The sequence below is a fragment of the Fringilla coelebs genome, assembly GCF_963513975.1.
Source record: "Fringilla coelebs genome assembly, chromosome: 19".
NCBI lineage: Eukaryota > Metazoa > Chordata > Aves > Passeriformes > Fringillidae > Fringilla > Fringilla coelebs.
In genome coordinates, this window is record NC_140045.1 from 13,623,510 (window position 1) to 13,649,756 (window position 26,247).

General features: G+C 53.5%; 1 protein-coding gene across 3 annotated transcripts in view; it reads left to right on the plus strand.

Annotated features, from left to right (window-relative positions):
• STX8 (syntaxin 8) overlaps positions 1 to 26,247 on the plus strand; it is an 83,850-nt gene that overhangs the window by 10,622 nt on the left and 46,981 nt on the right. For all 3 annotated transcript variants that reach the window (XM_084218257.1, XM_084218255.1, XM_084218256.1), the window contains exons 5-6: positions 3,858 to 3,982; positions 5,217 to 5,309. In XM_084218257.1, the coding sequence (XP_084074383.1) occupies positions 3,858 to 3,982; positions 5,217 to 5,309 (218 nt within the window). The remainder of the gene's footprint in view (positions 1 to 3,857; positions 3,983 to 5,216; positions 5,310 to 26,247) is intronic.

Genomic DNA, 26,247 nt, shown 5'->3' on the forward strand with positions numbered 1-26,247 from the left:
CCGGGAGGAAGTGGGGCTGTGTGCAGGGGAAGGCAGTTACCAAACATGTCACAAAGATTACTGTGAGCAGCACACCCTGGGCATGACCCAGCTCCAGGAGCGGGGCAGGCGCTGCTGGCAGGGACAGAGCCACAAATTATTGCAGATTTGCTTGCCTTGGCTGGTTTTGAGCAGGCAGGAAGGGCTGTGCTGGTTTTAGCAGGCAGAGAGTTTCTGCTCCCTTTGCTTTGGTTAAACACCTCTGGCAGAAGTTGTTACCTGGGGTGTGTGTCCCTCTGGCTGGGGGGAATTGGCTGAGCTGCAGTGCTGGTTCCACCTTGAGCAGAGCAGTGTTTCTGTCCTGCTCACAAACTGCTGGGCCTGGGAGATAAAGGAGCCCCTTTAACCCCCCAGAGCAGGGAGGAGAGCTGGACAGTGTGGAAACTGCATCCCAGGTGTGGGATCCAGCCTGTGAGATCCAGCCTGACTGATCCAGCCTGACTGCAGCCCTGAGAAATGCACAGGGATTTCATGGAGGGCATGGCTGGGATGCAGAATTCAATGCCAGCTCCTCTCTGGGGCTGCCCTCAACACCCAGCTGGTCCTGGCACAGCAGGGCTGCCTCTGCTTTGGGCTTCAGCAGTGCTGGGCTGGGGAAGGGAGATGCTGAGATTCAGAAAAAGTGCTCTTTAGCCACTTGCACCAAAAAAGGGATTTTCTGTATTTTTTCCATATTTCTTTCCTTTTTTTTTCATATTTTTCCATATTTTTTCAATATTTATTTTTTCTTTATTTTCCCCTATATTTGGTTTTTTTCTATATTTGTTTTTTTTTCTATTTTTCCCCCCACATTTGCTTGTTTCCCCCCACATTTGCTTGTTTCATTTCCCCCCACATTTGTTTATTTCCCCCCATATTTGTTTATTTCTCTATATTTATTCCCCCATATTTGTTTGTTTCCCCCATATTTGGTTTGTTATTTCCCCCCCCCCCATATTTGGTTTATTATTATTTCCCCCACCCCACATTTGGTTATTTATTCCCCCCCCCATTTGGTTATTTATTCCCCCCCCCCCCCATATTTGGGCTTTTCCCCCCCCCATATTTGGGCTTTTTCCCCCCCCATATTTGGTATTTTCCCCCCCCATATTTGTTTTTTCCTATTTATTTTCCTATTTATTTTCCTGTTTATTTTCCCCGTTCCTGGCTCTGCCTTGCCCGGAGCCGGAGCGCAGTGCCCGCGCTGCCGCGGCCAGGGAGAGGAGCTGCAGGCTCTGCTCTGGGTGGTTCCCGCAGCGCTGCTCCATCCCACGGCCAGGAGATGTCCCCAGCGTCCCGGGATTGCTGCAGGAGCCCCGGCCGGGCCGGGCCGGGCTGGGCTCGGAGCCCCTGCGGTGCCCCCAGGGCCCCCTTGGCCACAGAGGGGTGCCCAGCACAGATCAGAGCAGCTCCATAAAACTCCATTGGAAACACCAAAACACCTGCAGTGGGCTCACCTAGCTCTGGGTGGGACTGAAATCATCACCAAGGGGTAATAATGGGGCACTGGAGAGATCCTAAAGCCCTCCCTGTTCTGGGGCTGTTTGTGGAAGTGCTTTGGAAGAGCAGGGAGAAGGTGAAATGGGGATGAGGTACAGAGTGATAGAGATGCAGGTGAAAGAAAGGAAAGCAGAAGGCAGAAGCTCCAACTTGTGAACATTTGGGGGAAGCAGCCTCCCCATGCCTCCCCCCAAAGCTGAGCTGCAGTTCAGGGCTCAGGGACTCTCAGTCTGCTCTGAGGTTTGTCCTGTAGGAGAAACCCGTGAAGAGCTGAAGGCAGAAAGCAGGAATCTGCTGCTGAGGAAATATTTGAGTGGGGTTTCGTTTTACTGCTTGGATTTATGTGCCCTGGACGTGGAAATCTTGTTTTCTCTGGTCACCAGGGAGGTGTCTGTAATGTGAACAATCTCGAGTCATAATTCTTTGCAAAGAAAACCCATTATTTAATTACTCTTTCATTTAGGAGTGTGTGCTCCTGACTTCTGGTTCAGGTTGATGCCAGACTAGGAAATGCAGGAAGGGAGCTGTATCCATCTGCAGCTCCCAAAATCCAGGGATGTTCCTGCTTAGGTTTGGTCAGGATTGCAGGGGGTTCAGTCTCACCTGATTTGCATCTCTATTAGCAAGTGCATCCTTTTGCTGTTTGGGGCTGTAGCAGTGTTTCCATGTGCTTTGGTCAGGTAGCAAATCCAGGAATAATGTGTACTCCCAGGAATGCTGTGTGCTCTACATGCAAACAGCATTTTGTATGGATTTATTATCCAACCTGTGGGGATTTACACAGTCTGTTTGTCCCTGTAAGATCAATTCTGGCCTTCCTTGCCATTTCTAGCCTGTGGGGTGGGATTGTTTTGGCTGGGCTGCACGGAGGGCTCAGCCTGGGGTGCTGCTGTGTGCCGGGGCAGAGCAGGGCTGGGGATCACCCTCTGGGACCCTGGGTGCTGTGTGCCAGGGGATGGATGGACAGACACCCAGCCAGGGGACAGACAGACAGACACCCAGCCAGGGTGGGAATCACTCACTGGGGCCCTGTGTGCCAGGGGACAGACAGACACCCAGCCGGGGTGGGAATCACCCACTGGGACCCTGGGTGCTGTGTGCCAGGGGACAGACGGACAGACACCCAGCCAGGGTGGGAATCACTCACTGGGACCCTGTGTGCCAGGGGACAGACGGACAGACACCCAGCCAGGGGTGGGAATCACCCTCTGGGACCCTGGGTGCCAGGGGACAGACAGACACCCAGCTGGGGTGGGAATCACTCACTGGGACCCTGTGTGCTGTGTGCCAGGGGACAGACAGACAGACACCCATCCAGGGTGGGGATCACTGACTGGGGCCCTGTGTGCCATGGGATGGACAGACACCCAGCCAGGGGATAGACAGACAGACAGACACCCAGCCAGGGTGGGAATCACCCACTGGGACCCTGTGTGCTGTGTGCCAGGGGATGGACAGACACCCAGCCAGGGGACAGACACCCAGCCGGGGTGGGAATCACTCACTGGGACCCTGTGTGCTGTGTGCCAGGGGATGGACAGACACCCAGCCAGGGGACAGACACCCAGCCGGGGTGGGAATCACTCACTGGGACCCTGTGTGCTGTGTGCCAGGGGACAGATGGACAGACACCCAGCCAGGGGACAGACAGACACCATCCAGGGTGGGGATCACTGACTGGTACCCTGTGTGCCAGGGGACAGACAGACAGACACCATCCAGGGTGGGGATCACTGACTGGTACCCTGTGTGCCAGGGGACAGACAGACAGACACCATCCAGGGTGGGGATCACTGACTGGTACCCTGTGTGCCAGGGGACAGACAGACAGACACCATCCAGGGTGGGGATCACTCACTGGTACCCTGTGTGCCAGGGGACAGACAGACAGACACCATCCAGGCTGGGGATCACTCCCTGGGGCCCTGTGTGCCAGGGGACGGACAGACACCATCCAGGGGACAGACGGACAGACACCATCCAGGGGACAGGCGGACAGACACCATCCAGGGGACAGACAGACAGACACCGTCCAGGCTGGGGATCACTCCCTGGGGCCCTGTGTGCCAGGGGACAGACAGACAGACAGACACCATCCAGGCTGGGGATCACTCCCTGGGACCCTGTGTGCCAGGGGACAGACAGACAGACAGACACCATCCAGGCTGGGGATCACTCCCTGGTACCCTGTGTGCCAGGGGACAGACAGACAGACACCATGCAGGCTGGGGATCACTCCCTGGTACCCTGTGTGCCAGGGGACAGACAGACAGACACCATCCAGGGGACAGACAGACAGACACCATGCAGGCTGGGGATCACTCCCGGGCTCTTTCCAGGTCCAGCCTGATGGCAGGAGGCGCCCGGCGGGGCGTGCCCAACCCCTGGCTCCTGGAGGAATCGGAGCAGACCCGAGGACTCGGCTTCGAAGAGCTCCGGCAGCAGCAGAGGAGGATCCTGGAAGGTACAGGAGCCTTTCTGGTTGCTCTGAGCATCTCTGGGTCTCTGAGAGCAGCCTTGGTTTGAGCCTCAGTGCACCAGCCTGGGCTGAAGTTGTATTCTTCACAGATGTCAAGCCCAGCGGCTCCAGGCAGCTGCTCTCTGTGTTTGCAGGGGCAGCCCTGTGCTTGCAGTGCTCTTTCCTGCATGCTACTTCTTAAATTAAATTTTGGAAGTCCTGATTTTGCCCGTATTCCTGGTTTTGGTGTGCAGTGTGATCACAGAACTGCACTGGCTGGAGGGGTCTTGCTGGGTGCGTTAAATGTCCTGTTGAACTGGGACAAGGCAAGAATTAACTCGTCCACAAAGGGTCCCAGATTTTGGCCCTCGGCAGCCCTGAGGAGTCCCTGACTTTGGGAGTGCTGGGAGAGCTCAGCCTGGGGAGGTCAGGTGCTGCATGAGGTCACTGCCAGGCAGTTCAGGTCCTGGAAGTGATGCAGTGAAATCAGTCTCAGGAAAAGCCTGGGAACAACGGCTGTGCAGCTCAGGAGGGTGTCTGATGGTCCAGGAGGGGCCTCAGCTGCCTTTTTAATTACACTGTGGGTAATTAAGCTGCAGCAGGGTGTCCTGGGCAGCCCTTCTGGGCATCACTGCTGTGCCCTGGGCACTGACCCTCTGCAGCTCCTCCTGTGCCACCCTGGCAGCTCTGGGCAGGGGGAGCCCCTCGTTTTTGTGAGGGGCTCAGGGGATGGGGCTCTTCCCCCAGGAGCTCTGGGAGCACCTCACACTGTCCCTGCCCTCATCCCCTCAGCTCTCCCCACCCTCTGTGTCCTCTCGCAGCTCTCAAAATCTCTTTGAATTCTTTGGTGTTTGCATCACCTGTTTTCTTTTATTCATATTAGAAGTTGCTTGGAAAATTTAAAAAGGCTAATCTGGAGCTCGCTGTGTGTGCCAGAAAATCCCCTGCATTTATGATTGAGTAACAGCTAAATGTTAAATTCTTGGATTTTTTTTTTTTTTTTTGGATCCTCAGCAAAACGTCCCAGCCAGAGCAGAGAAATTATTTACCCATCATTCACGTTATTTCAAGGGTACTGTTGCCATAAGGATTCATTTTCATGTTGTGTTCATGTGTTTTTCTTAATACATTTTAGCCCTTTAAGCACAGAGTAGATTTTTTCCCTTCACTTCTACCTATTTTATGTAGCCTGGCATTTCAGCAGCTTTTGGAAGTAATTTAATATATTTTCCTGGTGCAGAACAAGATGCTGGACTCGATGCTCTTTCTTCAATCATATCCAGGCAGAAACAAATGGGGCAGGAAATTGGGAACGAGCTGGACGAGCAGAACGGTAAGGACAAGGTCGTGCCTCACTTTTCTGTAAATCTGGGATTTGCAGAGAAATTTGCAGTTTTCTCTCCTCACACAGCTGCTCCCCTGCCCACAGAGCAGGCAGCTGGCACTAAGGTTGGTGTCCAGGCTGTGCCCTCTCCTCTCCTGGTGTTACTGTGGCACTGAGGTTGGTGTGCAGGCTGTGCCCTCTCCTCTCCTGGTGTTACTGTGGCACTAAGGTTGGTGTCCAGGCTGTGCCCACTCCCCTCCTGGTGTTTCTGTGGCACTGAGGTTGGTGTGCAGGCTGTGCCCACTCCTCTCCTGGTGTTTCTGTGGCACTGAGGTTTGTGTCCAGGCATTCAGGCTGTGCCCTCTCCTCTCCTGGTGTTTCTGAGCACTCAGGATGTTTCCCCCAGCCTGGACAGAGGCATTGCTGATTGCTGCTCCAGAGCACAGTGTGGATTTTTGCTCCATCCTCTGCCTTTTTCTGGTTTGTGACGGTTTTTGTGTGTTGCAGGGCTCCGCTGGAGCCTTCTCATTCTGTGTCTTTCCTGATTAGAGAATGGAGAAGTCTTGAGGCAGCAATTAAAGGAGCAGCAGTGCATTGTTTGCTGCAGTGACTGGCTTGGGGAGGGATTGTGGCAGGGAGTGGAGCTCAGATTCGGTGTCACACTGAACCAGGAGAGCTCCTGGCTCAGTATCACCCTGGCCCAGTGCAGTTGCTCTCCTGCAATAACAAATAAACAAAAGTGCTTCGTTACTCACCTCACCGAGGCATGGGCTGGCTCTGGCAGAGCGGATCCTCCAGGGCTCCCCATTCCTGCCCCCTCAACATCCATCCCTGGGCAGGGCAGTGTCCTTTTCCTGGCTGGGAGCCTGGAGCCAGCCCTGATTGCTGCTCCTCCTGGGGTGCTGTTTGCCCTCTGCAGCCTCGGGGAGTTTGTGTCCCCTCTGCTGAGAGCGAGGGGCTCCAGAGCCCCATCTGTGCCAGGGGTGCTGCAGGGCAGCTCTGCTCCCTGCACAGGAGGGGGATTGCTCCTGTCTGCCAGCTGAACCCAGGAGGGATGGGAAGTGCCTGGAATAGCAGGGGAAGTGCCCAGAGTGTGTCTCTGTTTATTACTCTCAGGGTTGTTAAGGGAGGGTTTGTGCAGCTGGGGCAGACCATGCTCGGTGCTCTTGTCACGTTTGGATCCTCTCCCTCCTGTGAGGAAAGGCATTTTCAATTAGGGGTCTCATCTCATAGGTTCCTTTATTAATTGTTGCTTTAAAAAAGTCATATTAATTGGTTTGGTTTTTTTTTTTTTGTTCTAAATAGGAAACAGGTGGGAAGCATGAGCATGTTTATGGGTTCTCTGTGAAACTTTGGTTTCTCCTCAGGAAAAGACACAACCTGTGTCCCATTTCCCTGTTGGGGGTTGGGGATGGTTCCCCAAATTCTTGCATTTTTGGGACCCTGAAGGTTCTGTGTTTTGTGCCACTGCAATTTCGCCAAACTTTTAGCAATGAGACCTGGAAATACCTGCGAAATGGAATGTATTTAACCCTTCTTTTTACAAACACTGCAGATAGTGCTGGTGCTGTTTGTCTTAGAGGCAGTTACGAAGCCTTGAGCAAATTCCTGTGTCTCCTTGGAGCTCTGCCTTGAGCTAAGGCAGCTCTTCCAGCAGAGGGGAGCTTTGTGGGTGCTCTGAGCAGGGAGAGGTGAGGATGTGTGCTGCTCCTGGGGCTGCTCAGAGCTGCCAGCCCTGCAGGCAGTGTCAGCAGCAGAGGCTGCAGCTGCCCAGAGGAGCTGGGAGCAGCCCGACTCTCCAGATGTGGGGCAGATCACTCAGCACTTCCTCCATCCCTGCCAGGCCGGTGGAACTCCCCTGTTTCCTCTGACTCGCTGCAATCCCCTTTTCTGGGCTTTCTTGGCAGATATGGGGGGGATAAGGTCAGACACTGTGTTGCCACTGGCACCCTGGAAAGGCTGGAGTCCTTAGCAATATTTTCCAGGGGCTGTTTTCCCTGTGCACATCTTACTTCATGCCCCTGCCTAACCAAGAGCAGACTTTGCTCAGGCTCTGTGCCAAGCTCTGTCACTGCTGCTGGCCCAGGTTGATGAGGATAACTGCCCTGCAATTTCCCCTTCCCCGGAATCCCTTTCCTTCCTGGTGCTGAGTGATAATGGCATCGTCTGCCTTGTGGGGAGGCAGGGGAAGTTCATCTTCATTAAGTGCTGCTTCAACATTTCTCTTTCCTGCAGTCAGACTTTCCATCAGAGAGCCCCTTTCTGCGGGAAGCTTCGCTTCCCCTGCCCTGGCTGCTGGGGATGTTCCCACCTTCTGCAGCTCGTGCTGCTGTGAAAGTGAAGCCTGGCTTCGTTCAGGAGCAGCTGATAATGTGCATTAATTAATGAATTAGCCTCTGGGGAGCTGGGCACCGCTTTTCCAGGCTGGTTCCTCAGGTCTGTTCTTTCTGCAGGGCTCCCTGGAGGTGTTTGCAGCCCTGGCTCTCCGGGGTGCCCGGAGGCATTTGGGCACTGTCCCCTGGTGCCAGCTGGTGCCAGCTGTGCCCCTGCAGATGAGGCATTCCTTGTGCAAAGTTTGCTCCTCACTGCAGGCTGCTTTGTGGCTGTTCAGTGACTGCAAGGTGGCTAAAGCCCTTGGGGAGGGAGGAAGGTGCCTGGTGCTGCTCAGGGGCAGGGCTGGGGCTTTGCCCCGGGCATCCCTGGGGCAGCTGTGCCCACGCACCCGGGTGACACCAGGTGACACCAGCCTGCCCGAGCCCCACCTGTCTCTGCAGGAACCCCTGGAGGCAGCAGGGGCTGCTCAGGTGGGATCCCTGCATCACAGAATGTTCTGGAAGAGCCCGTTCCCCCGGGGTGCAGCCGGGGTGGATGCTGGGGTGGCTGAGCCCCATCCTTGGCTCTTGCTGTGCAGCACCCACAGTTTAGTGGGGGTCTCGTGTGGTTCTGTGCTCAGGTTTGCACTGCAGCCCTGTCCTGCAGGTTTTATGGCTCTGCTGGAGGCTGATTTTGGGCCTTTGCAAACCTCCTGAGCCGGGCATGTTGCACTGATGAGCAGAAGAGGAGCTGGGTACCAGGAGACATTGTTTTTTTTCCAGCCTCAGGAGTCTGCTAGCAGTGGGGATTAGCAAAAGAATTTTCCCATCATTAGCTCCAAATTTGGCCCCAGAAAACTTTCTGTAATCCTTTCATCTGTTCCATAAAAAAAATAAAAAAGAAAGAAAATAGTGTAAATGGCCTCTGGCCCTGGTGATGAGGCAATCTAATCTAGTGCAATAATTGTGGAAGAATGCTTTCAGAAATTGTGAATGCTGTTTGTTTTACCCTTATAGAGATGTTGTTTTCTCATTGTGACATGCTTGCATGAGAATGGAGTACTCTGGGATGGATGGTAAATATTGGGAGCTTGCAAAACTCGCCCTGGTTGGCATTTTTCCCTGCCAGGGTCATTCCTTTGCTCTTTTGAGGAGGGGCTCTTGTGCTTCCGGCTCCTCTGAGCCTCATGGCAGAGCATAAATAAATTCATGGATAGATAAGCTGCAGAATCAGACCCTTCATGTCCTTCTCCTGGTCAGGGGAGTGCTGTGCCCAGTCAGGATGCTCCTGCCTAGAATGGATCATTTTAAGTAAACTACCCCTCATCATAACCCTTTAATTATATGGTTATGTAACATTTTGAATTTCTTGTCAAAATCAAGTTTCTGAAACCGACCAGAAATTGTGGCATGATGTTTTTGTTTACAATAGCTTTGCAAAGCAAGGTTGCAGTGTCACCTCTGGCCACAGTGGGTGGCACAAAATCCTGCAGGGGGGCTCAGCCCAGCCTGTGGGAGCTTTTGGATCCCCTGATCCCCGTGGTATTTGCTGCCATCCAAGTGTGTGAGCCTGCAGCCTGCTCTGAGCACACCTGGAGAATTGTCCTGGCACCATCAGTAAAGGAGTGAGAGCATCCCTGGTGCTGCTGGAGGAGTGAGAGCATCCCTGGTGCTGCTGAAGGAGTGAGGGCATCCCTGGTGCTGCAGAAGGAGTGAGAGCATCCCTGGTGCTGCTGGAGGAGTGAGAGCATCCCTGGTGCTGCTGAAGGAGTGAGGGCATCCCTGGTGCTGCAGAAGGAGTGAGAGCATCCCTGGTGCTGCTGGAGGAGTGAGAGCATCCCTGGTGCTGCTGAGGGAGTGAGAGCATCCCTGGTGCTGCTGGAGGAGTGAGAGCATCCCTGGTGCTGCTGAGGGAGTGAGAGCATCCCTGGTGCTGCTGAGGGAGTGAGAGCATCCCTGGTGCTGCTGAGGGAGTGAGAGCATCCCTGGTGCTGCTGCAGGAGTGAGAGCATCCCTGGTGCTGCTGCAGGAGTGAGAGCATCCCTGGTGCTGCAGAAGGAGTGAGGGCATCCCTGGTGCTGCAGAAGGAGTGAGAGCATCCCTGGTGCTGCTGGAGGAGTGAGAGCATCCCTGGTGCTGCTGGAGGAGTGAGAGCATCCCTGGTGCTGCTGAGGGAGTGAGAGCACCCCTGGTGCTGCTGGAGGAGTGAGAGCATCCCTGGTGCTGCTGAGGGAGTGAGAGCATCCCTGGTGCTGCTGAGGGAGTGAGAGCATCCCTGGTGCTGCTGCAGGAGTGAGAGCATCCCTGGTGCTGCAGAAGGAGTGAGGGCATCCCTGGTGCTGCAGAAGGAGTGAGGGCATCCCTGGTGCTGCTGAGGGAGTGAGAGCATCCCTGGTGCTGCTGGAGGAGTGAGAGCATCCCTGGTGCTGCTGAAGGAGTGAGGGCATCCCTGGTGCTGCAGAAGGAGTGGGAGCATCCCTGGTGCTGCTGGAGGAGTGAGAGCATCCCTGGTGCTGCTGAAGGAGTGAGGGCATCCCTGGTGCTGCAGAAGGAGTGGGAGCATCCCTGGTGCTGCCAGCGCTCACTGAGGCAGCAGCAGAGGGAGATTCCCCTCCCCAGGGCAGAGCTCAGCCCCTGGGGCAGCCCAGGCAGGGCATGGGCAGCAAAGGGCTTCCCCTGAAGATTCTTTACGTGGCTGTTGCAGAATGCTGAGGCCCTTTCCCATTTCTGTTTATTGAGTGTTTCTGCTGTCATACAAACGAACCAGCGCTGTGTAGGGGCTGTGCTGCAGTGATCAGCCTCGAGCAGGGGCTGGGCTGCATTGCATCATTGTTAGGATTAGCTTGTAAATCAGGGATGATTAAAGATCGGAGTTTCAGAAATGTTCATCATCTTGTCCAAACAATATCTGTTTCCAGCCCATGGAGTGGCAGCCCTGCCTGCTGGGACCCCTTGGAGGTGGCTCCCTCCTGCCTGCTGGGCTCTGGAGGGGTTCAGCATTCCCTGGAAAGGCTGAGCACCAGCAGGTTCAGCTTTGCTGGGAGCCTCGTGGAGGGCCATGTGTTTCTAATATTCAGATTTAAAGTAACCATCCCTAGCCCCGGTGACCTCAGAGCGTGCAGATAGATTTTAATTTTGCTTCCTGAGCTTATTGTATGGAATAGAAACAAGTTCAGTGTTGCTGGGGCACGGCTCTGTCTTTATTGCGCATTGTAAGTGGATTTAACCCTTCCTAGGGGAAAAATTAACTTTGCTTTTGTCTTGAGTAGTCTGAATAGTGCAATACTTGGGCTGGATGTGAGCACTGAGGAGCTGGGAGGTGCCAAACCTGGGGTTCCACGGCACTTCTTGGGTCTGGTTTTAGTCCTAAAGCCCTTGCATTCTGTTTTCTTGCCTCATTTTCTGCATGGGACTCGATCTCTTCTGGGGCTGAGCTGTGCATTTGTGGTGACAAGGACTGTTTGTAAGGTCCCTGCCTGGCTCCTTCCAGGTGTGGGAAAGCGTTTAGAGAGTGAGGCCAGGCTTGTGAGAGGGTTTGTGGCAGCAGCAGCAGATAAATGTGGCCCCAGAGCACAAAACCGTCTGTGCTGCTGCCCAGGGGCTGGGGCTGAGGGGTTTTACCCATCCTGAGCTCTCCAGGAGCTGGGCTGCAGGGAGTCAGGGAATGGCTGGGCTGGGCAGGAGCTCTGGGGATCCCCTGGGTCACCCCAGGAGGGACTGGGGATGTGGAATCATTTCCTGGTGAAAGATCTTTAACACCACCGAGTCCAGCTGTAAACCTGGCACTGCCAGCTCCACCATGAACCCATGGCCCTGGAATAGATCAGAATACCTTGGAAAGGCAGATGAGGTTTGGTTTGCATGGGGTCTTGAAAAAGAGAGCTTCAAAACTCTCTTTGACATCCAAACGAAACCTTCACTCTCAGTTTTCCCGTTTTCCATCTGAGTGTTTATCTCCCAGGGAAGCTGCCAGGGTCAGAGCACACTCAGACCTGCTGTCAGGAGGGCCATGGTGGGAAGGTCTGTGGGGAGCTCCAGCTCCAGAGCAGAGCTGGAGCTGTGTGCAGTCCGTGAGGAATGCAGCCTCGTGCTGGGTGATGAGGATAAAACAAATTATTTGCTATCTGTCAAGGAAGTAACCCTGCCTGGGCTGCCTGCTGGGTGATGGAAACCAAGGTTACACTGAATTTGCATTGCTTTGAGAAAGGTAGCTGCACAAAAAAGTGTTTCTAGTGTTTCCTAACCTTTAAACTGCGAGACTTTGCTGCTCCAGTATTTCCAGTGTTTATTTGCCTGTGAAATTTCCTGGTATTCTTAAAAGGAAGGTGGAAAAAGCAGGGAAGGCACTGCATAATGGATCTGTCTCCAAGCCTGGCCCAGCAGCCAGATGGGAACCTGCACAGGGAGCTCTGGAGCTCAGGCTCAGGCAATTTCAGCAGTGTTGGATGATTGGAGCAGCAGGAGGAGGTGTGAGGTGTCCTGGCCATGGCTTCACAGAGGGCTGCTGACAGCACGGGGAGGAACTGGGAGCAATCATCCCTGTGCAGCCTGTCAGGCTCTGCTAGGCTGGGTTTGCATCCCTGTGCAGCCTGTCAGGCTCAGCTGGGCTGGGTTTGCATCCCTGTGCAGCCTGTCAGGCTCAGCTGGGCTGGGTCTGCATCCCTGTGCAGCCTGTCAGGCTCTGCTGGGCTGGGTTTGCATCCCTGTGCAGCCTGTCAGGCTCTGCTAGGCTGGGTTTCCATCCCTGTGCTGCCTCTCAGGCTCTGCTAGGCTGGGTCTGCATCCCTGTGCAGCCTGTCAGGCTCTGCTGGGCTGGGTTTCCATCCCTGTGCTGCCTCTCAGGCTCTGCTAGGCTGGGTCTGCATCCCTGTGCAGCCTGTCAGGCTCTGCTGGGCTGGGTTTGCATCCCTGTGCAGCCTGTCAGGCTCTGCTGGGCTGGGTCTGCATCCCTGTGCAGCCTGTCAGGCTCTGCTAGGCTGGGTTTGCATCCTGCAGCCTGTCAGGCTCTGCTGGGCTGGGCTTCCATCCCTGTGCAGCCTGTCAGGCTCAGCTGGGCTGGGCTTCCATCCCTGTGCAGCCTGTCAGGCTCTGCTAGGCTGGGTCTGCATCCCTGTGCAGCCTGTCAGGCTCTGCTGGGCTGGGTTTGCATCCCTGTGCAGCCTGTCAGGCTCTGCTAGGCTGGGTCTGCATCCCTGTGCAGCGTGTCAGGCTCTGCTGAGCTGGGTTTGCATCCCTGTGCAGCCTGTCCGGCTCTGCTGAGCTGGGTTTGCATCCCTGTGCAGCCTGTCAGGCTCTGCTAGGCTGGGTTTCCATCCCTGTGCAGCCTGTCAGGCTCTGCTAGGCTGGGTTTCCATCCCTGTGCTGCCTCTCAGGCTCTGCTAGGCTGGGTTTGCCTCCTTGTGCAGCCTGTCCGGCTCTGCTGGGCTGGGTTTCCATCCCTGTGCAGCGTGTCAGGCTCTGCTGAGCTGGGTCTGCATCCCTGTGCAGCCTGTCAGGCTCTGCTAGGCTGGGTTTGCATCCTGCAGCCTGTCAGGCTCTGCTAGGCTGGGTCTGCATCCCTGTGCAGCCTGTCAGGCTCTGCTGGGCTGGGTTTGCATCCCTGTGCAGCCTGTCAGGCTCAGCTGGGCTGGGCTTCCATCCCTGTGCAGCCTGTCAGGCTCAGCTGGGCTGGGTTTGCATCCCTGTGCAGCCTGTCAGGCTCTGCTAGGCTGGGTTTGCATCCTACAGCCTGTCAGGCTCTGCTAGGCTGGGCTTCCATCCCTGTGCAGCCTGTCAGGCTCTGCTGAGCTGGGTTTGCATCCCTGTGCAGCCTGTCAGGCTCTGCTAGGCTGGGTTTGCATCCCTGTGCAGCCTGTCAGGCTCTGCTGGGCTGGGTTTACATCCCTGTGCAGCCTGTCAGGCTCTGCTGCTGCTGCTCCCAGGGGTGTTTTTTTGCTGCTGCTGCTCCCAGGGGTGTTTTTTTGCTGCTGCTGCTCCCAGGGGTGTTTTTTTGCTGCTGCTGCTCCCAGGGGTGTTTTTTTGCTGCTGCTCCCAGGGGTGTTTTTTTTCTGCTGCTCCCAGGGGTGTTTTTTTTCTGCTGCTCCCAGGGGTGTTTTTTGCTGCTCCCAGGGGTGTTTTTTTGCTGCTCCCAGGGGTGTTTTTTTGCTGCTCCCAGGGGTGTTTTTTTGCTGCTCCCAGGGGTGTTGTGGGTGTTTGCAGCCCTGCAGCTGCACCTGGCAGGGATGAAAGCGCCGCTGCTGCCCGGGGCTGCTCACACACAATGAGCCTGGCTGGCCCCTTGGCACGGGCAGCCTTTTTCCTTGAATAGTTCAGGCTGTAAAATAACTGTTCAACATTTGTCTTCTCAATTATGTGGATTTTTCCACAGTTAGTCAATCCCTACCTCACCCAGCCCGTGCTGGGGAGGGGGAAGCTGTCTCCCTCCATCTGTCTGACCAGGGACCAGAGCTGCTGGGGAAATGAGCTTCCAACGGTTTTAAGCCTTTCAGGATTTTTTGATAAGAATTATGATCTCAAACATCTTCTTTGTTAAGCCTTGTCTTTAGTTGCCTAATGGAGAGCTCTGGTAGAAGCCTCAGCTCGTAGCACACGAGAGTTTCCCATCTGCTTCTTCAGGCATTTGATTTAAACTGTTTAAAAAGAAAACAAAACCTAGCTGTAATTGTAGATATTTCAAAACGCTGATGATTTTTTTCCATGTTAATTTAGCTTTTCCTCCGTTCAAGAAAATCTCCAGTTGGGACTGGGGAAGGGGATTTATTTTCCCAGCCTGCTTTCTCAGGATGTCTGTCATGTGTCAGAGAGGAGCAGGGAGGGACAGGCCTGGTCTGTTCTCCTTTCCAGCCCCTTTTTGGCCGGTCCCCACCTGTGTGGGAGCAGCTGGAATCCCACATCCTGCCCTTCCACCCTGCTTGTGGCAGGGGATGGGGTGCCCTGTGCAGGGCAGCCTTTGCTGGAGGGTCTGAGTGAGTTTCTGTGGGATTGTATTTATTTTACCTTGTACATACACTGAGGTGTTGTACCTGACTCATCCTTCTCTGCTTTTGGCTGAGTTGGGAAGGTCTGGCTGGATCAGGGAGGGTTTTAGGTCTGAGCCAGGATCCTGATGCTTTCTGTGTGCCCTGAGCTGGTGCTCAGCAGCAGGACAGGGCTGCTTCAGCCTTTTCCCATGATGGCATTTCCCTGTCTCTGGGCAATGTTTTATTCTCCAGTCCTTAAGCACCACTTAGGCTAAAAATAATGTTTTATTTTTAAATATTTGCTATTTGTGGCAGTGAAATACAGCTTGATGGTTTCTACCTCAGTGTGTACATTAAAGACTCTGACTCCAGCGCTTCCTCTGTGCCTTGCCCTTCTCAGAGGGATTTTGGGGGGTTTATGGGGGAGGTTTTAGGGTGGCTGCTCTGTCCCACACCCCTGGCTGTGGGACACCCACAGGAGGAGCTGGAGAGGAGGTGATCTCCAGCCCTTGGAGGGGAGGCAGGTGCTCCTGTGTGGTGGTGATTTCACTCAGGGCTGCTGGGCACTTCAGGGGCTTTAATAGATTTCCCAGAAAACCTGCAGGGCTGGAGGTTTGCTGCACAGTCACAGCTCAGGAGAGGAGGAGAAACCACGTTCCTGGGCACGCTGTGCTCCCGAGGTATTGCTGGAATCTGAGGAGTGCTTTCAACTGGCCTCACTCAGCCCGAGCTGCTCAGGGCTCTCCAGAACATTCTCCTGCTTTTCCCATTACCTCCAGGAGCTCATCCCTCCTCCCATCTCCTCTGCCACCTCTCCTCTTCTCCTGGGCACAATTTATTGCTTCTCTGGCTCTTGTGTGCAGTGCCTGGAGATGCTGCCCTGACTCTTGGGGTGCCTGGAGTGCCCAGCTCAGCCCCAGTCTGTCCTTCCCAGGAGCTGGGAGTCTGTCCTTCCCAGGAGCTGGGAGTCTGTCCTTCCCAGGCAGCAGAACCATCCATGGTACAGCACTGGGCTGGATGTGCCATGCAATTTTAAGTGTTAAGTTGAAGGGTCAGGTTGTGCCCGCAGTGCTGGTGGGAGCTGATTTTTCAGGGAGGTTTTGGCCTGTGCTGTGTCAGATTTTCCTGCTGGATGCCAGGGTGGTTTGATGGAGGCAGAGGGAAGGCTGGGAGCAGTTGCTTCCTCAGAGCTGTGTGTCAGTCAGAAACAAACTTCATGTGACATAAAGGTGGCATTCTGCTAAAATGGTGACATTGGTGTCTTAGAGCATCCCTCTAGCTCTTAAAAACTGATCAAATGATGATGCTGGAACTGTTTCTATAAATTAAAGTAACTGCCCTGCAGCTTGGGTGTAACCTCTTTGCTGGAATGGCCGGTGTATTAAATGTGTTTCACCCCTGTGCATCCCAAACCAGGCTGGTGTGGGTGTTCTCCTGTTTGTGCCATGGATTGTGAAAAACTCTGCCTGCTGCCTGCCTCCAGCCTTCCCTGTGAGCCCTGGAGCTCTGGGAGCCAGGGGCTGTACTTGTTGTTCCCACTGAACTGCTCTTTCCAGACATCAATAACTGGAATAATCCTGCAGCACAACAGTAGTACAACTCTTGGATGTGGAGGCAGACAAAATTCCACTTTCCTTTCTCCCAGCAGTTTTACAAGGAACGCTTCAGCGTGAGGGGAATAAATCACACGAGGTACACGAGGTCCCATGCCATGAAGTGTCTGGCATCAAAGTGCAGGGGCACAATCAAATCTGGCTTTTGGCTCCTGGATCACTGTGCTGAAACAGCTCCAGGGCTGTTTGATCTCAGAATTTTGTTGGAAATTCCCTTACAGGACCAAGTTTGCTGAAAAATGCTGGTTTGGGGCCAGTCCTTAGCGTGAAACATGTGTGCCTGACAGCCTTTTTCCAAGCTCAGGGTAGGAATTCAAGGGATACCTTTGTGATAAAAACTGATGGCCTGGGCTCTGAGACACCGAGGCCACAGGTCCCAGTTTGGGCCAGTACAGCCTGGGCTGAGCTGGGGTTCCCAGTTTGAGCAGGACAGCCTGGGCTGAGCTGGGGTTCTCAGTTTCTCTGCCCTCCAGGTGCATGCACAGGGTGCCCAGGAGCTTTCTCTGCCCTCCAGGTGCCTGCACAGAGTGCCCAGGAGCTTTCTCTGCCCTCCAGGTGCATGCACAGAGTGCCCAGGCGCTTTCTCTGCCCTCCAGGTGCATGCACAGGATGCCCAGGAGCTTTCTCTGCCCTCCAGGTCCCTGCACTGAGTGCCCAGGAGCTTTCTCTGCCCTCCAGGTGCAAGCACAGAGTGCCCAGGAGCTTTCTCTGCCCTCCAGGTGCAAGCACAGAGTGCCCAGGAGCTTTCTCTGCCCTCCAGGTGCCTGCACAGGGTGCCCAGGAGCTTTCTCTGCCCTCCAGGTGCAAGCACAGAGTGCCCAGGAGCTTTTTCTGCCCTCCAGGTGCATGCACAGGATGCCCAGGAGCTTTCTCTGCCCTCCAGGTGCATGCACAGAGTGCCCAGGCGCTTTCTCTGCCCTCCAGGTCCCTGCACAGGATGCCCAGGAGCTTTCTCTGCCCTCCAGGTGCCTGCACAGAGTGCCCAGGCGCTTTCTCTGCCCTCCAGGTCCCTGCACTGAGTGCCCAGGAGCTTTCTCTGCCCTCCAGGTGCAAGCACAGAGTGCCCAGGAGCTTTTTCTGCCCTCCAGGTGCCTGCACAGAGTGCCCAGGAGCTTTTTCTGCCCTCCAGGTGCCTGCACAGAGTGCCCAGGAGCTTTTTCTGCCCTCCAGGTCCTGCTGCTCACTTGGTGCCATCCCCCTCCTGGTGAGGAAGGACCCTAATTAGCAGATCTCAGTCTGTGTGCTGGAAGGTGCTTGGCTCTCCTGCAGGACCTGGGGACCCCTGCTCTGTCAGAGCTCCTCAGGTGACCTTGCTGGGGTGAGGGCAGAGGGAACTGGAGTGGGACTCTGGGGTTTCTGTGGCCTGGCTGCTCCTCCAGCCCGTGAGCATCTCCCACACTGGGACATGGTGACAGCTGAGCAGTTTATCCCCTGAAGTTAGCAGGGATATTAAGGAAAACTCTCATTTCAGAGTTGCCAGGAGCCTTTACAAGGGATGTGTTTTAAACAAGCCTCCCAGCAGTGTTTAAAGAAATTGGAAGGGGAAAACCAGTTTTAACAGGGATTAAATAGAGCAGCTGGGCATTAAAGGCAGCAGATGTTGTCTGCCTAAAATCATCCCAAAGTGCAGACACTGCCAGGCACAAACACAGCCAAACCCCATCCCTCAGCCCGGGATAAAAACATCTCATAAACGGGCGGGCACCGCTGGCCTCAGAGAGAGGTTTGGGCTTTGGAAGGGGAAGCTCTCCAGAAGTTCTCACCAACAGGAATTGTGTGAAAGTCAGCCACAGCCACAGCTCCGTCCTGCCCCGGGCTCCTTGGCTGCCCAGGGCTGCTGCAGCGAAGCTCCAGCACATCCTCTGGTGTTCTGCATCAAAGCAATGGTGACAAACACCGAATCCTCCAGATTTAGCTTTGCTCAGGAGATCCTGGGTAAAATGTGTCATCGCTGGCAGCAGCTCTTCCTGCCCAAAGCTGCGAGCTGAGGAGCTGCTGACGCAGCCAGAGCTGTCCCCGGGGCTGCAGGGCCACTGGCTCTGTGCTCCCTCCTGCAGAGGATGCTCTTCCCCTTGCTGCCAAGGCAGAAATGGTTTGAGCACCAGCTGAGGGTGGGAGTCGAGCTGGTGCTGGCTGCTGTGAGGGTGAGGTGGCTCCTGTGTGGTGCTCACAGGGTTTGGTCCGTGGTTTGGTGCTGCTCTTCCCTTGCACTCTGCTCTTCTGGGCTGTCCTAGGGGTTGGAAGACTCCCTTCTTCTGGGAGGAGTGGGGGGAAGAGAAATTCAGCAGTTTAATCTGTCTCAGTGTTCCTGCGTGTCCTTCCCCACATCCTAAACATGAAAAATGTCAGAGAGCTTCCCTCTGGCCCTGGGGGAAGAAAAAGGAGTCTCCAGCTGGAACTGATGAAGGTCTGCTGGAGGAAGGAGCAGAGTCCTGGGCCTGGGGTGATCCCACAAGTGCTGTGCTGGGAGCGAGCAGCCGGCTCATGCACACTTAAACTGTCCTCAGCCACCACCTCCCCAGCATTGCTTCATCCCTTCCACGTGGGAGAGCAGCACAGGAAAAAAAACCACAGAACACTGAGAAAGGAGAGCTAGAAACCCCAAGGTACATTTTGTCCTTCCTAAAAAGAGGGCACTGCTCTTCTTGCTTCAGCACTGCCTGAAATAATGGCTGTATTTTATTTTCAAGGTGCTTTTTAAGCACGGGGTCAGCAGCAAGGCTGCATGGTGCTGCAGCCCTAGGCCTGGCAGTGATGCTGTTTCACAGGAATGTGTTTTTCCCCTCTTACACTTCTCCAGACAATTGCCCAACTGTTGGAAGACAAGGTAGTGCTGCTGAGGGGAGGAGGAGGAGGAGGAGGTGCTGCTGCCCAGCCTGGTGCTGCATGCCAGGGGAGCTCAGCAGGTCCAGCACACCCAGCTCCTCGGGGAGGAAGGGTCCCTGTCCTGTCCTGGGAGAGGATCTGGCTCCTGCTGTTTCTCCATGCCAGCCCTGAGGTGCCCTGGTGCCCTGGGGTGGCTCTGCCAGGTGCTGAGCCCACGTTGGGATCATCCCATCCCTGCCCATCCCTGGGGCTCTGCTCTCTGCCTGCTCCTGCTCCTGCAGCAGCCCTGAGTGTTTGGGTCACTCCTCAGCTCCTGACAGTCACTGGGAGCATGCAGGGAGGTAAATCAGGGCAGGACTTGGGTTCTGCTCCCTCTTCTGAGCTGCTCAGCTCCAGGTGCTGCTGGGCAGGAGGGGCTGCTGGCCATGGCATTCCCCTTGTTCCTGCCCCTTTCAGGCAGGACCCTGAGCTCCTGGGGGCTGTGCCTCAGTTTCCCTGGGGAAGCTGTCCTGAAGCTCTTCCTGTGCTCCCTTTGTGCTGAGGTCCCAGGACAGCTTTGACCCATCTGGCTCCTCACTGTGCCTCCTGCCCCATGTCTCTGGCATTTCTCTAATTTATTTTAGTTGTCTCCAGTTGTGCTGAATTCCTAGGTGAATGGGAGGGAAGTTAGTGTTTTAATTTTCCCTGGGAATAAGTTCCTCTTGTGGCACTTGTGCAGTAATAAAACATGTGTATATCACCTCCATTTCTCTTGGAGAACAAGAGAAAATATTTCCTGTGGGTTTCTGCACTGAGTGACCAAACAGCTCTGGCTCTTGGGTTTGCTATTTTCAGCTGTTGAATTCCTTGCAGGAGCACTACAGGCAGGGTCTGTGAGGGCTCCAGGACCCTGCTCTGGTCAGGGCACTGAGCAGCCCCTGGTGCCTGCAGGGAGGCAGCTCCTTTGGGGCTGCTGAGCCCTGGCCAGGCTGGAAGTGATGCCTCAAGTCTGAGCTTTCATTTTTCAGGTCTCTGCTGCCTTAGTGTGTGACTCTGAACTGCCCAGGAAGGGTCAGCAAGGTCTGCTCACAGCTCAGGCACACAGAACAATCCTTCCCCAGCCCCAGAACCAAGGACACCGCTGCAGCTCCAGCCCCACAAAGTGCCAACAGCAGGGAATGGAGGAGAGCAGCCTGGCAGGGTGGGACTGCATCCCCTGCAGTGGGACTGGACACTGAGCCCCAGGATGGAAATGGAGCAGAACTCAGCAAAGGCTGAGAACTCCTGAGCCTGAGTCCATCCTGGCTCCGTGCTGGGTGCAGCCCTGGCTGGGCTCCTGCACTGCCCCAGCTGGATCCTTTGGGGCCTTTTAATGAATTTAATAAACTTTATTCCATTAACTCTGCCCAGCCTCTGCTCCAGGAGCCTCTGCAGGCAGCAGCAGAGGTGAACTCCTCTCTGAGGGCTCTGCTGTGCACAGGAAGGGAGGCTGCCCTGGGCCGGTGCATTCCTGCAGCTGCTCCCCAAGGGCCTGGGGGATGATGGATATCTCAGCATCTTTGTTCCTTGTTTTCCTCCTGACACTGGCAGAGCTTAAATCACAGCAGAGAGGGCCTGACAGGTCTCCAGTTACACAAACAAGTGCTGCAGAGACAGGAGTGTGAGGGTGCTGCTCCTCCAAGGCTCTCTCAGAGTCAGGGCTGTGAGCCTTGGAGGCACTGCAGGATGGGGATGTGAGTGCAGGGCTGGGATGCTGTCCAGGAGCAGCTCCCCAGGAGCTTATCGCTGTGTGCCTGTGGGATGGATCCTGACACGTGTGCTCTGTGTTGTCAGACGCCTCACTGAAAGAAAATAGAAGTGCTGGCTTACCTTTGTGCTTCTGCTGCTGCTTTCTCTTAAAATAATAATTCTCAGGGCAGTATGAATTTGTTCCAGCTTCCACGGAGCAATCCCCTGTCTCCCCAAACCTCAACAGGAGTAAATACGAGTGTGTAGGTGCAGCTTCAGCACAGGAGCAGATCTCAAGTTGCACATTAATGTCAGTTCTCAGCAGCAGCTTGTGAATGCAGAGGAATCAGGCTGTGCTGTGGAAGGTGCTCTCTCCTGTTTGTGGGAATCCATACAATCAGAGGGTTTGGGAAAGCTGCAAAAGGCCTCAGAGGCAGCAGAACTGTGGTTAGAGCTCAGCAGCAGCCATGAGATTGGTCAGCAGAAAAATTGTGTAAGAAGGAGAAAAGTAAGGACAACTGGAACAATGGTCTGTGCATTAATGCTTGTCTGGAATAACTCCCTGAGCTGCAGGAAAGTTTATCTAGGGAGATATTGGGGAGTTCTGCCCTTAATAATGGAGCTGTGTGCATTGTGTTTGAAGGCTCACAGGCAGGGATTGTGTTTGAAATGAGCAGGGATTGTTTAACCAAAGGTACCTGTGCTCACAGTGCTTGGATGGAACTGCTGTCAATATAGAATATATACTGTACTGACATAAATACTGTCAATACAGAATATATACTGTACTGATAGAAATACTGTCAATACAGAATATATACTGTACTGATAGAAATACTGTCAATACAGAATATATACTGTACTGATATAAATACTGTCAATACAGAATATATACTGTACTGATAGAAATACTGTCAATATAGAATATACACTGTACTGATAGAAATACTGTCAATATAGAATATATACTGTAGTGATATAAATACTGTCAATATAGAATATATACTGTAGTGATAGAAATACTGTCAATATAGAATATATACTGTACTGATAGAAATACTGTCAATACAGAATATATACTGTACTGATAGAAATACTGTCAATACAGAATATATACTGTACTGATATAAATACTGTCAATATAGAATATATACTGTACTGATATAAATACTGTCAATACAGAATATATACTGTAGTGATATAAATACTGTCAATATAGAATATATACTGTACTGATATAAATACTGTCAATATAGAATATATACTGTACTGATATCAATACAGAATATATACTGTACTGATAGAAATACTGTCAATACAGAATATATACTGTACTGATAGAAATACTGTCAATACAGAATATATACTGTACTGATATAAATACTGTCAATATAGAATATATTCTATACTGATATAAATACTGCCAATGTGCTTCTGCTTGGTGTGATTGGGCAGAAAGCTTTTAAAGTGAGCTGTAACACTGAGTTCTGTGTCTGCTGCCTGGGATGTGAGCTGCTGGCACCTTCCCATTGCCATGCCCATGGAATGAGGCTGGTGCTGGAGAATGAACCAGCTCCAGGCACGCTCCCAGCAGCCCTGTCCTGTTGGTGATTTGCCCACCCAGGAGCCTCTGCTGTGCTCTGCTCTGCTGCTCCCATTCCTGGCTTGCCCAGGGACTCCCTGGCTGGCTTTGGGCAGGGTTTTCACCTTGCCCTTTGTTTCTGGCCCCCCAAAAGGTATTTATTTCCCCTGGGGTGGTGCTGGTGAGCCCGAGCTGCTCTTTGAAAGCTGGTTTGCTGGCAGCTGAGGATCTCAGGTGTGCCATGAGGTTCCTCTTGCCAGATCCTTCCTTCTTTCCTCAGGGTGGGGCTCCTGACATGCTGTGAGGATGGAGCTTTGAGTTTGCTCTTGCTCCTCTGAGCTGCAGCAATGGCCTGGCCAGTCCTGAGCTCGTCCCAGACCTTTGCTGGTTTGATGGGGAGGGAGGATGAGGTGGAGCAGGTGGCACTTGTGCCTGGGGCCAGGACAAACCACAGCACCTGGACACAGCTTTGGGAAAAATGCTCTCTGAACCTTCTGCTGCTGCTTTCAGAAGAACAAACTGGAGGAGAGGTGAGGCTGTGGAGGTCAGTGGGAAAGCACAGAGAGGGCTCTGATGGCTCTGTGCAGGCTGGCCAGCTGGGGATGGATTGCAGATAATGGTTTGCTTTCTGTTCGTGTTTTGGCAGTAAAACATTGGGGAGGGAAAAAACTAGTGAGGCTGAAGAGGGATATTGGTTCAAGAAAAAATGGGATTGAATTGACCATAAATAGTACAGATGAGAAAATTACTTTTCTTTTTTCTTTTTTTAACTGAGAGATGAAAAATTCCAAAGGAGCTTCCAGAAAAAATGGGCAAAAAAATGATCAGTTTTTCAAGTGGAGTTCAGATGAGTTAAAAGTTTGTGATAGGGAGGGAACTGGCCTGGATCTGCAGATCTTTCTGGGGTTTCTATCTGTGAATATGTGCTGCTATTTCAGAGTCATAAAACCAGCTAAACCATGTTTGAAACTGATTGTTTAACGTATAATACACCAGCAATGAAAAGCCAGCTGTATTTGGAATCTAGAGAGTGGCAAACCCAAGTATCAATTATTTTCATTCTTTCATTTGTGGAAAGATCTTATTGTCAAAAAATCATCAGAAAAATCTCGGTGTATTCTGAGCAAGCCACTGGATTGTGTGAGGCACAAAGATGCAGCAGGGAAGGGACCTGCAGTCCAGGAGAAGGAAGAAATCTGCTCAGGCTGGTCACCAGCCCTGGGAGAGTGAGGGAGATTACCATTAATAATTTCTAACCTTTGTGAGCATACATTATGCTGCTAATTTTTTCCTGCTGCTGAATTCATGTCAATGTTGAAAGTATAAACAATCCCCTGAATAAAATTGTGTTTGGTTTGCCTTGTCCCACGGATTAACAAATCTGATTACTGCATTTAAATTTAATGCCCCAAAAATTCCCTAAATGAATGATTCAGTGTGGGGCCATGAGCAGATGTAATTATCTATGAAAACTAATGAATCATGTCGTTAGGAGAGTTCTCCTTGCAGCTGTCTCCAATTAATCCGTCCGTCAGAGCCGGATAACGAGGCTGTACCCAGGGCAAGGTGCTGCCCCTGCTCTGCCCAGCCACAGCCCCTCTGGGCAGGAGCACTCTTCCCCCTCTTCTGGGGCTGGTTTTGGGGAGTGCAAGCCCTGAGCCTGTGTTCTGCCAGTCCTCTGTGGTGGGCTGGTGGTGGATGTGTCTGCGTCCCTTTCCTCTCTCCCTGAACAGGGAAGTGTGTGCAGAGGTGGCTTTTGGGGAGGATTCAAAGCTTTTCCCTGCTGATTTTGTCTGGCAGTGTTCTGAGCTGGGGTCAGGGTGTCTTCTTCTGCTGGGCAGCCCCTTTTTCTGAGGAAGGCCAGTCTCAGTTTGCTCAGGGAGCCCTGGTGCTGCAGGAGCGGATCCAGGAGCTTCTCCCCTCTCCAGACGAGTGGCACAGGATGCTGAGTCTTCAACAAACAGCTCAAATGTCCTGGAAACAGCTGAGTGAAAGGAGTTTGGTATTCAAGGAGGCTTCCAAAGGCCTGGGGAGGAAGGACTTCCTCCTGCCCAAGTTTCAGTGTTTGGTGCCCCTGTGGCAGCTGGCGGGTGCCTCTCCCCCAGGTTGGTGTGCTCAATAATAATGTCCACGTTCATCATTTTCTTTGTCAGTAGTCACAGTTTTCCCAGGCTGGGGTAACCCAAGGAGAGGCTCCGTGCCAGCTGTAGGTGTGGAGCAGTGGTCAGTCAGGATCCCGGGTTCCTGAGGAGCTGGGTGTGCTCACAGGGTTTGCTCACAAGGTTTGCTGTGTGTTCCTGGGGTTCCTGGGGTGCAGGGTTTGCTCACAGGGTTTGCTGTGTGTTCCTGGGGTGCAGGGTTTGCTCACAGGGTTTGCTGTGTGTTCCTGGGGTTCCTGGGGTGCAGGGTTTGCTCACACAGTTTGCTCACAGGGTTTGCTCACAGGGTTTCCTGTGTGTTTCTGGGGTTCAGGGTTTGCTCACACAGTTTGCTCACAAGGTTTGCTGTGTGTTCCTGGGGTGCAGGGTTTGCTCACACAGTTTTCTCACAGGGTTTGCTGTGTGTTCCTGGGGTTCAGGGTTTGCTCACACAGTTTGCTGTGTGTTCCTGGGGTTCAGGGTTTGCTCACACAGTTTGCTCACAGGGTTTGCTCACAGGGTTTGCTGTGTGTTCCTGGGGTTCCTGGGGTTCAGGGTTTGCTCACAGGGTTTGCTGTATGTTCCTGGGGTTCCTGGGGTGCAGGGTTTGCTCACACAGTTTTGTCACAGGGTTTGCTCACAGGGTTTCCTGTGTGTTTCTGGGGTTCAGGGTTTGCTCACACAGTTTGCTCACAAGGTTTGCTATGTGTTCCTGGGGTGCAGGGTTTGCTCACACAGTTTGCTCACAGGGTTTGCTATGTGTTCCTGGGGTTCAGGGTTTGCTCACAGAGTTTGCTGTGTGTTCCTGGGGTTCCTGAGGAGCTGGGTGTGCTCACAGGGTTTGCTCACAAGGTTTGCTATGTGTTCCTGGGGTGCAGGGTTTGCTCACACAGTTTGCTCACAGGGTTTGCTCACAGGGTTTCCTGTGTGTTTCTGGGGTTCAGGGTTTGCTCACACAGTTTGCTCACAGGGTTTGCTATGTGTTCCTGGGGTTCAGGGTTTGCTCACAGAGTTTGCTGTGTGTTCCTGGGGTTCCTGAGGAGCTGGGTGTGCTCACAGGGTTTGCTCACAAGGTTTGCTGTGTGTTCCTGGGGTGCAGGGTTTGCTCACACAGTTTGCTCACAGGGTTTGCTCACAGGGTTTGCTGTGTGTTCCTGGGGTTCAGGGTTTGCTCACACAGTTTGCTCACACAGTTTTCTCACAGGGTTTGCTCCTGGGCACGCACAGCCCCAGCACAGCGCTGCCATTTCACACGTGAGATCTGTCGGCCTTTGGGACACCTGTAATTGCAATTAGCAGCCAGGAAACACAAAGCCACGGGGCTGGAGGAAGGGGGAGAGCTGGAGGGGATGTTCTGGAGCGGGGAGGTGGCTGTGAGCAGCGTGGCCTCTCCTCAGCACAGCAGCAGCCTTGTACAAACAGCCCGGCGTCCTGCGCCTGTCCTGCTGATCAAAGGCAGGCAAAAGGGGATTTTCCTCCTCACTTGGGGGCACTTCCTATCAAGGGCTGCCTGAGGTTTGTTTGTGAAGGTGCAGGCGTTGCAGAGAGCAGGAGCTGACAGGGAGAAGCAGCTCCTGCTTTTCCCAGTGCGAGTGCGCTGGCGGATCCACGCACGGCGTGACCCCAAAGCAGCGCAGGGAGAGGAGCTGCTGTGCTCTGCCACCTGTACTGCACTCTGCTCTCCCAGCTATTTTAATAGCTAATTAATCTTGATTTGCTGGGATTTAAGAGGGTTTTTTTTTTCACTTTTGGCACATATGTGCAACCTATTATGTCATAAATCCCCCACGTTTCAGCAAATGTCATCCTG